This window comes from Geotrypetes seraphini, chromosome 8 (genome assembly GCF_902459505.1).
Source record: "Geotrypetes seraphini chromosome 8, aGeoSer1.1, whole genome shotgun sequence".
Taxonomy (NCBI): domain Eukaryota; kingdom Metazoa; phylum Chordata; class Amphibia; order Gymnophiona; family Dermophiidae; genus Geotrypetes; species Geotrypetes seraphini.
In genome coordinates, this window is record NC_047091.1 from 95,659,390 (window position 1) to 95,668,560 (window position 9,171).

The 9,171-nt window shown below is 42.2% G+C and overlaps 1 protein-coding gene across 10 annotated transcripts in view; it reads right to left on the bottom strand.

The window, feature by feature from the left end:
- EPS15L1 (epidermal growth factor receptor pathway substrate 15 like 1) overlaps positions 1-7,128 on the bottom strand; it is a 395,592-nt gene extending 388,464 nt beyond the window's left edge. For 6 of the 10 annotated variants that reach the window (XM_033956496.1, XM_033956490.1, XM_033956493.1 and 3 more), the window contains exon 1: positions 6,950-7,045. In XM_033956496.1, coding sequence (XP_033812387.1) covers positions 6,950-6,976 — 27 coding nt within the window. In that variant the 5' untranslated portion in view covers positions 6,977-7,045. The other 4 variants (XM_033956486.1, XM_033956489.1, XM_033956488.1 and 1 more) reach the window with 4 other exon arrangements.
- Between the last annotated feature and the right edge of the window lie 2,043 nt (positions 7,129-9,171).

Sequence of the window (9,171 nt, forward strand, 5' to 3'; positions counted from 1 at the left end):
GATATCATTAATATGCATGAGTGAAATTTGCCTATAAATTAAGTACTAAGCTTGCAAATTTCTCTCATACGTATTCATTAGGAATATCTTGAAAATCTGATTGGCTGAGGTCCCACAGGACAGGTTTAAGAACCACTGGTTATTGTAACCCAAGATTTTACTGCACGTTAAGTTCAGATTTAACACAGCACCTTTTGGGGACATTCCTTGTATTTTTTTTTATTGCAGGTCATGCACTCATATAACAATTAGTGCAGGACCATGTACCACCTCCTCCATTAGCCAATTAGTTAGCTAGTGTGTTATATTTAGCATTTAATAACATTACCATACCCACTCTGCCCATGTAACACTTTCTCAGAGACAAGTTCAGAAAAATGCAGTAACGTGTGGTTTAAGGTGCAGTAACAGACAAACTACTGCACAACTTTAACTCATGTGTGCAGTAGTAGCCTGTTACAGCATAATGAATTGCTCAACACCCTTTAGTCAAAGGGCCCCTTAGATTGTAAGTCCTCATGAGACAGCGTAACTAAATGTAACTCACCTTGAGCTACTACTGAAAAGGAATCATGCTACCATATTTTTCGCACCATAAGCGCACCGGACCAGAAGACGCACCTACCTGTTGAGGAAAAAAACCCAAGAAAAAAAAAATTTGGTTCAGAATTTTTCTCTTCTTGGTCTTTCCTCCTTTACACTTAGGTGGTCTGGTGCTGGGAAGCCTGCAGCCCAAAACAACCTGCAGTCCAAAGTCCAAAGCCATCCGCAGTCCCCCCCCCCTCCTCCCAGCACCACTGTACCTTTTTAAAGTGGTCTCCTGCTGGATGGCTGCCTCTTTGCAGAGCGAAGCACAATGCTCACCTCCTCTACATCTTCCTCTTCCTCACTGTGCCTCCTCTCTGAGCCGGTTCTCTGCTTCCTACCTACCATTCATACCCGGATCACGCTGCCCCAGGGGTCGTGTCAGACAAGCCTTGAGCTTGGCAGGGGATTGTGTCTGGTCCTCTGGTTTCCTCTCTCCCGTCTCTCCACTTGGCTCACACTCCCCTGCGGCCCGCTCTGATTTCCTGTCCTCTGTGCCCTTTTCTGAATTCAGAGCTACAACGATCTTCTCTAGCTCCTGGCCTTCTCCCTCTAGACAAAATGCTAGCTCTCCATTGTCCTCATCCCCCGCTGTGCTGTGATTCTTGTCGCCCAGCTCGTCATCCATCAGCTCTCCACCTAGTCCTGTCGTCTCCTCCTCGCCAGAATCTCCCGCTAACAATTTAGCATCCAATGCATCCTGCAGCCACTGTGTCAACTCGGCCTTCATCCCGCGGCAGTCCAGGCCCCAATGCTGGAGCTCGACCTGCAGGTCGGCTACCTTTAGCTTCCGGGTGTCCAGCGCGCTCATAGCCACTGCCAGTTTCCCCTCAATGCACTCGAATGCAAAAATTACAAATGCTGGAAGGGAGGGGGCGGGGAAGGTATGCGTGTGCCACTGCCGTTAAACCACCTAATCACAGCCAATCACATTCAATCGCAGCCAATCGCAGCGCGGGACCAGGCATTGTGCATTAATCTGCAAAGAGGCAGCCGTCCAGCAGGAGACTGCGCTGGACCACTGCCACTTTAAAAAGGTACCGGGGAGAGGTACACGGTGTATTTGGTCCATAAGACGTACCCCCTTTTTGAGGGTGGAAAAAGTGCATCTTATGGTCCAAAAAATATGGTAAATACAAAACAAATATTGGCCATCATTCTGGAAGTCTCATATGACTCGGCTCAGATCCTCTGGCACAGACTCACAAACTTTCCAAGCAGTAAGAAACTACTCAAGATAAAATACGAGGGACTTTAAATAATTTATCTACCTCACTAGGAAAGAAAAGAGTTTTCAAACAATTTTTGTTTTATTTTTCAATATAGTCCCCTGATAGCTCCAAACACTTCATACACTTTTCCTGCAATGACTAACCCCTTTGAAAAGAATTCTTCTGTTTGATCTTCAAACCATGTCACAGCTTCCTTGACATCTTCATCACTTGAAAACCTCTATCCATGGAGAGATTTCTTCAAAATTCAGAACAGGAAATAATCTGAAAAAGCCATGTCAGGACTGTAGTGTGGATGGTTCAGCTGAAACCCGCAGTCTCGAATGGCAGCCTGCAATTGTCATATAGGCACCAGCACATTGTCGTGAAGAAGCAGCACACCTGCTGTGAGTTTCTCTCATCTTTTCTCCTTGATTGACTCCAGAAAAGCAATCATTGTGTTGGCGTACTCTCCCCAGTTATAGTTGTCTTGTATGGCATGAACTCAAAAAGCAAAAGTCCTTCATCATCCCAGAAGATAGCTGCTATGATTTTGCCTGCAGATTTTTCTGTCTTTAACAGTTTTAGTGTGGGAGATGACTTGTGCTTCTACTGCATTGACTGCATTTTGGACTCAGGATCTCTGTGATTAACCCAACTCTCATCTATAGTCACCAAACTATGAAAAAAAAATCACTTGGTCTTCACAGAGCATTTCCAAGTTCTCCTGACAGCACTGGAGCCTCGTGGCCTTCTGACATGGCATCAGCATTCTTGGAAGGCTTCTTGCACTAATCTTGGACATGTTCAATTTTTCATGAATTATTTTCCAAACTACTTGCCGAGATGCCCATTTCTTCAGCTATTTGAGGAACCTTAATTCATCTGTCTGACAAAATTAAATCCTCAACTTTCTTGCACATTTCTGTCCAGTGTGAGGGTTATCTGCAATGGACTCTCTATCTCACTTAAAACTGCTTGCTCCTAAATTTTACTTTGTAGGATGATGGGATAGACTCCTAAAAACTTCAGTCATGGCTTTGTCCTGTCTTTTGTGAGAAATTTTATGACTGAAGGTGCTCCAAATCTAGCAGTTTCTTACTTAATTTGCACGAGAACATAGTAACATAGTAACATAGTAACATACATAGTAGATGACGGCAGATAAAGACCCGAATGGTCCATCCAGTCTGCCCAACCTAATTCAATTTAAATTTTTAATTTTTTCTTCTTAGCTATTTCTGGGCAAGAATCCAAAGCTTTACCTGGTACTGTGCTTGGTTTCCAACTGCTGAAATCTCTGTTAAGACTTACTCCAGCCCATCTACACCCTCCCAGCCATTGAAGCCCTCCCCAGCCCATCCTCCACCAAACGGCCATACACAGACACAGACCGTGCAAGTCTGCCCAGTACTGGCCTAGTTCAATATTTAATATTATTTTCTGATTCTAAATCTTCTGTGTTCATCCCACGCTTCTTTGAACTCAGTCACAGTTTTACTCTCCACCACCTCTCTCGGGAGCGCATTCCAGGCATCCACTATCCTCTCCGTAAAGTAGAATTTCCTAACATTGCCCCTGAATCTACCACCCCTCAACCTCAAATTATGTCCTCTGGTTTTACCATTTTCCTTTCTCTGGAAAAGATTTTGTTCTACGTTAATACCCTTCAAGTATTTGAACAGCTGAATCATATCTCCCCTGTCTCTCCTTTCCTCTAGGGTATACATATTCAGGGCTTCCAGTCTCTCCTCATACGTCTTCTGGCGCAAGCCTCCTATCATTTTCGTCGCCCTCCTCTGGACCACCTCAAGTCTTCTTACGTCTTTCGCCAGATACGGTCTCCAAAACTGAACACAATACTCCAAGTGGGGCCTTACCAATGACCTGTACAGGGGCATCAACACCTTCTTCCTTCTACTGACTACGCCTCTCTTTATACAGCCCAGCATCCTTCTGGCAGCAGCCACTGCCTTGTCACACTGTTTTTTCGCCTTTAGATCTTCGGACACTATAACCCCAAGGTCCCTCTCCCCGTCCGTCCATATCAGATTCTCTCCTCCCAGCATATACGGTTCCTTCCTATTATTAATCCCCAAATGCATTACTCTGCATTTCTTTGCATTGAATTTTAATTGCCAGGCATTAGACCATTCCTAACTTTTGCAGATCCTTTTTCATATTTTCCACTCCCTCTTCGGTGTCTACTCTGTTACAAATCTTGGTATCATCTGCAAAAAGGCACACTTTTCCTTCTAACCCTTCAGCAATGTCACTCACAAACATATTGAACAGGATTGGCCCCAGCACCGAACCCTGAGGGACTCCACTAGTCACCTTTCCTTCCTTCGAGCGACTTCCATTAACCACCACCCTCTGGCGTCTGTCCGACAGCCAGTTTCTGACCCAGTTCACCACATTGGGTCCTAACTTCAGCCCTTCAAGTTTGTTCAACTCTCCTAATATCCTGTCTCTTGGAATGTAAGACTCACATTGAGCCGCAACTGTGCATGAGTAACTTTGAGACATGTCACAACATGTACACACTAATAATAATAATTAATTTTTATATATCACCTAACCAGCAGTTCATAGCGGTTTACACAATAGGTACTCAGCATACAATATAATAATAACATCATACATAATTATATTACATTAGAGATTTCTAGTTCAAGGCAGATTACCAAAGAGTTATAGAAGGTGGGTTACAATAGAAGATCTCTGGTTATTTTCAGAGCGAGTAAAGAGTAGATCAGGTTGATTTGTGGGATCAGGAAGAAGATGGGAAGAAGGAAGGTGTTAAGATTTTCTCAGGGATTTTTTGAACAATATAGAATTCTAAGTAACTAATACTAACATTAAAACTAATGAATAAGGAAAACACAATATAAACTAAAATAAGTATAGGTAAAAAGATTAAAAGTACATTATAACTACTTGATAATATGAAAATCAATAATGTTTATTATATTGTTTAAACAAGTGTGTTTTAAGATCTTTTCAAAATTGATAGTAAGTAAGAAATGGAGAAACAAGAAGATTCAAACATGAACTCATTAATCCTGCTTGGAATGCTAAGGTCCTATCCAAATATTTTTTGTAACAACTTGCATTTGTTGAAGAAAAATAAAATCAACCAGATCTACGAATACACTTGCAATGTTCTTTCATACTCAGGTAGATACATTATTGAACACTCCTCATAGATCAATCAAGTAAAAGAAAACTATCCTGTAACCTCAGCATACAGTACTCAAAAGTGTTTTAAAACTAGCACATTAAGCATTAATATTTTTTTTATATTTTTTAAGCTGTATCTCAGCAACTTCCCTTAATTTCTTGTTATTTTGGCCATTTTCAGCATCACAAATTACCTCATACGCAATGGATCTGGTATGATCAACATTCCATATACTGCAAAAAGTATATAAAACTTTAACTACATATGATATAATTTGTGACATTATTCCACACTCTGATCTCAGGGGAATAAGTTTTGCAATTAAAGTTGTAATCTGTATTAGCAGCAGCTCTGAGCACTTTTGAAATATACAACTGTACTTTTTGAAGTTATTGACAGTAACAAAGTGAATATGATTCCTTCAAATTCAGTTATTTGGTAGTTATTGGGTAGATTATATCAAAGACATAGGGCTCTTCTTACGAAGGTGCGCTAGCGGTTTTATCGCACGCACCGGATTAGTGCATGCTATAGCTGAAAATCTACCGCCTGCTCAAAAGGAGGTGGTAGTGGCTAGCACATACCATTCCACGCATTAAGCCCCTAGCGCACCTTCGTAAAAGGAGCCCATAATGAACAAACTTCAGACACTGAAGCAGCAATATCTAGAGCTTGCACTGACATTTCTTATTATCCATGATTTGCGCCTCATATCATTCAGGGAAGGCTCTACTACTAAGCAAGTTAGGCAACTGTCTAGGCGGGTGACAGACTTCAAGGGATGCACTGCAATACTGGAATAGCTGGCAAAAACAATGTCAAAGCAACCCATTCAAGCTATCTGTGTATAGCATTTTAGAGTACAACAGCAGGCCTTTGAGCATCTATTGTCTTTCACTTATTTCAGGACTAGGCAACCTAGGTCTTTGAGAGCCAAAACCCAATAGGGTTTTCAGGATTTCCCCAATGAAAATGCATGAGATCTATTTACACGCACTGCCTCCATGGTATGCAAATAGATCTCATGCACATTCATTAGAAAAAAAAAACCCAAAACCTGACTGGGTTGAAGCCCTCAAAAACCAAGGTCTCCCGCCCCTGACTTGTATGTAGACTCACCCCCTACAAAAGCAGGGTTGTAGTGAGGTGACAGCAGAACTGATAACAGGGAAAGGGGATGGGTGAAATACTAGATACTTGGAGGGAGAGATACTAGACTAGGAGTGGGTGACACATGATTGATGGTTTACTTAAGGCATTTGATACCAATACATCATCCCTGATTGACTTTAACCTATAAACCCGATGGGTACTACAGAATGGGAAAAATTCACTGTAAAACAATTGCTCTTGGCATCAGTTAGGTCAATAAACCGACTACTGAAAGGCAGACCAGGCAGAGCCAGCACAGGAAATAATGGCTTCACCCAGCACTTTACCTACCAGATAAACTCATCAGGTACCAACTCTTTGGATAACTAGCTGCGGACAATAACATCTCACCCAGATGCGCGTCACACACCTTTCATTTCCCCATTCCATTTCTTGCAAACGAGTCATCATACACGCAAGAGGCTTACGAGTCTACCCGTTTGACAGCGACAACAAGCCTGCCGGCTCTTTCAGGGTTCCGGCGAAATCCCTCCCGATTCAGACACTGGCAGTGGCGCTGCCGCAGCTGAGGGTGAGAAATCGGGGCCAGCCGGCACAGCCCCGTCAGGTGAGGGGTAACAACCCCCTGAGTGGACGACCCCACACCTTCCTCGGGCCTAAACCAGGTCTCACACCCTCCTCAGCCCTCTTCGCCAGTATTCGGCCCCGCAGCCGCACCCACTGGTTGCGGCTCCAGCAACTACAGTGCGCTGCTCTCCAAGCTGCCCTCACAGAATGGGAAGGAAAGGCGCCCCCCTGGTCCCTCACCTTCCCTATCATCACCGCTCCTAGTCTCCCCTCTAGAGTATCTCGTTACCTGGGTGAGAGAGATGAGCGCTGCCATCTTTCCCAGGGACACCCTGAGAGCGCGCCCCCGCTGCAGAGGCGCAGGCGCATAGGCACCTACACAACACGGGAACTCGCGCTTACGTCAGTCCCCGCCCTGCTCTCCATTGGAGTGGTTTATCGGTAGCTGCAGATCTTGTTGGCTTAGAGTTGTGGATCTTGCAATGGAGATTCAAAGGTGTAATATATATTTATTTATTCTGCGTGTAAAGGCTGCAATAGATGTAGAAAAGAGCTTTTATAAAATTGATTCCATATGGGCATGAAAAGTACACACGTGGAAGGACAATGAGCACCTACTTTTACACGATCTGTATGTAGGCAATCCCGGAAATGTATTTTAAGCTTAATAGAGGTGAAGTTGCAATGTACATTTATGCTTATTAAAATATATGGGGAGAGTAAGGTTAAATGGTCAATTTTCTAAGTGTAGGAAGGTGAATAGAGGATTGCCGCTAGGATCAGTACAGGAACCAGTGCTTTTAAACACATTTCTAGGTAGAAATAAAGCAACAGAGAAGATAAAGCCACCGTTTTTATTAAACTAATGTTGACTAGTTTCCTAAGACAATACTTCCTTAACAAATTAGCAAAAAATTGACGAATATGTAAGTGACAAAAACTACATTTAAGGCTTGCTACTTCATATATTGTGTGGATCCCCTAGTGGTGGAGTGGTGCAATCACCTCTTAAGTATAAAAATTGATGGAAATGTCACAGTACCTAATAGGGTCCCCCAAGTCCCAAATGACTCCACATAACCAAGGGATTCAACAAGAAAAGAACTGTACAATTTATTAAATAGAGATAGAAAAAGAGTGTCAGGTAAGCTTTCTATATGGGTACCAATTGGTACAGCTAGATGGTACAGGATGTTAATACTTAAGGGTAAATTACAAAAATAATAGGATGTTAACAGTAACCTCCTAAAGCTGGCAAAAGTTCAGTGGCCTGCTTAACTTCTATAACTTACAATTTCATAGGCTGACACCCACAACTTAATTATTGCTTCATCCCCTCAGTAAGTCAACTACTAGAACTCAATTCTGTACTAACAACATTTAAAGACTATAACATCAAATAAGTAAAAAAACTAGTCTCCCTTGCTTATATAATTTAAATTCTTTTCACTATTATTTTTTGTTCTTAAATTCCTCTCTACTCCTTTTTTTGTTTCAAAAGATTTAACAAGTATCCCTTCGGATAAGTATACTACAATACACATTTACACACAGTGTTACCAGTCTAATAGAGTTTCTGTAAATGTTGCAGCTGTCTTGCATTGGGTACCATGGGCCTTGGTGTCCATGTCCCCACGGGCCGCTGGAGTCAGCTTGTCGGCTCAGGAACTCCTGAGTACCTACTGCACTGACTAAAAAAACAAATCAGTAAAGGAAACCCTAGCCCAGAGATGCAAGAGGCAGAGTTGAGAGAAAAAGGTAGATGATGCCTTCTACAAACTTGCAAGTAAGGAAGAATAACCTACTAGTTCAAGACTCATATGCCTTTGTACTAGAAATATTATCAAAGTAAGAACGTAATCTTCCCTTCTAGTGCAAAAGGGGACCTCTTCCAATATGCATGTTTTTCACTAATGCTGTCTCAAGGATTGTCCCCCTGGATGTACCGGTCATGTCCTATCCCTCTGACCTCTCCCATGTCTTGTCAAAGATATAAAGCATTCCAATGGCAGTCTCAGGCTGGAAGCGTGGGTTTGTGCGGGGAGGGGCAAAAAAACAGGGAGAGATGGATGGGTGATAAGAGAATGACAAACCAGTATTATGGTTTATAATGTGATAAAAAACCCAGATATCATATCTTTGTTAAGTCCTTTCTGGTGGGTGCCAATATATTTCATCATTTTAAATTAAAAAGTCTTGCATTCCTGGATTATTTTGAAATTTCCTTTTAGTATTCTGACCATAAAGTCACTGATGCAGTGTTCTGATCTTGCAAAGTGCTTGCCTACTAAGGTGGCACTCTGGTTGCTTTGTGATGTTTAATGTGGTGCCTCAAGAAAAGTGAAAATCTATTTTTATTATCTAAGAAAGATACATTCTGTTACAAAAAGCATATGAGTCCTGACAAGTAGGTTAAGTCCCCAAAATCGTGAGCTGTTGCAAAAGGAATGAATACTTTTTCTTCAGCTCTGTCTCCTTTCTCATTGAGATGTCCTGCCTCTTCAGTTTTTT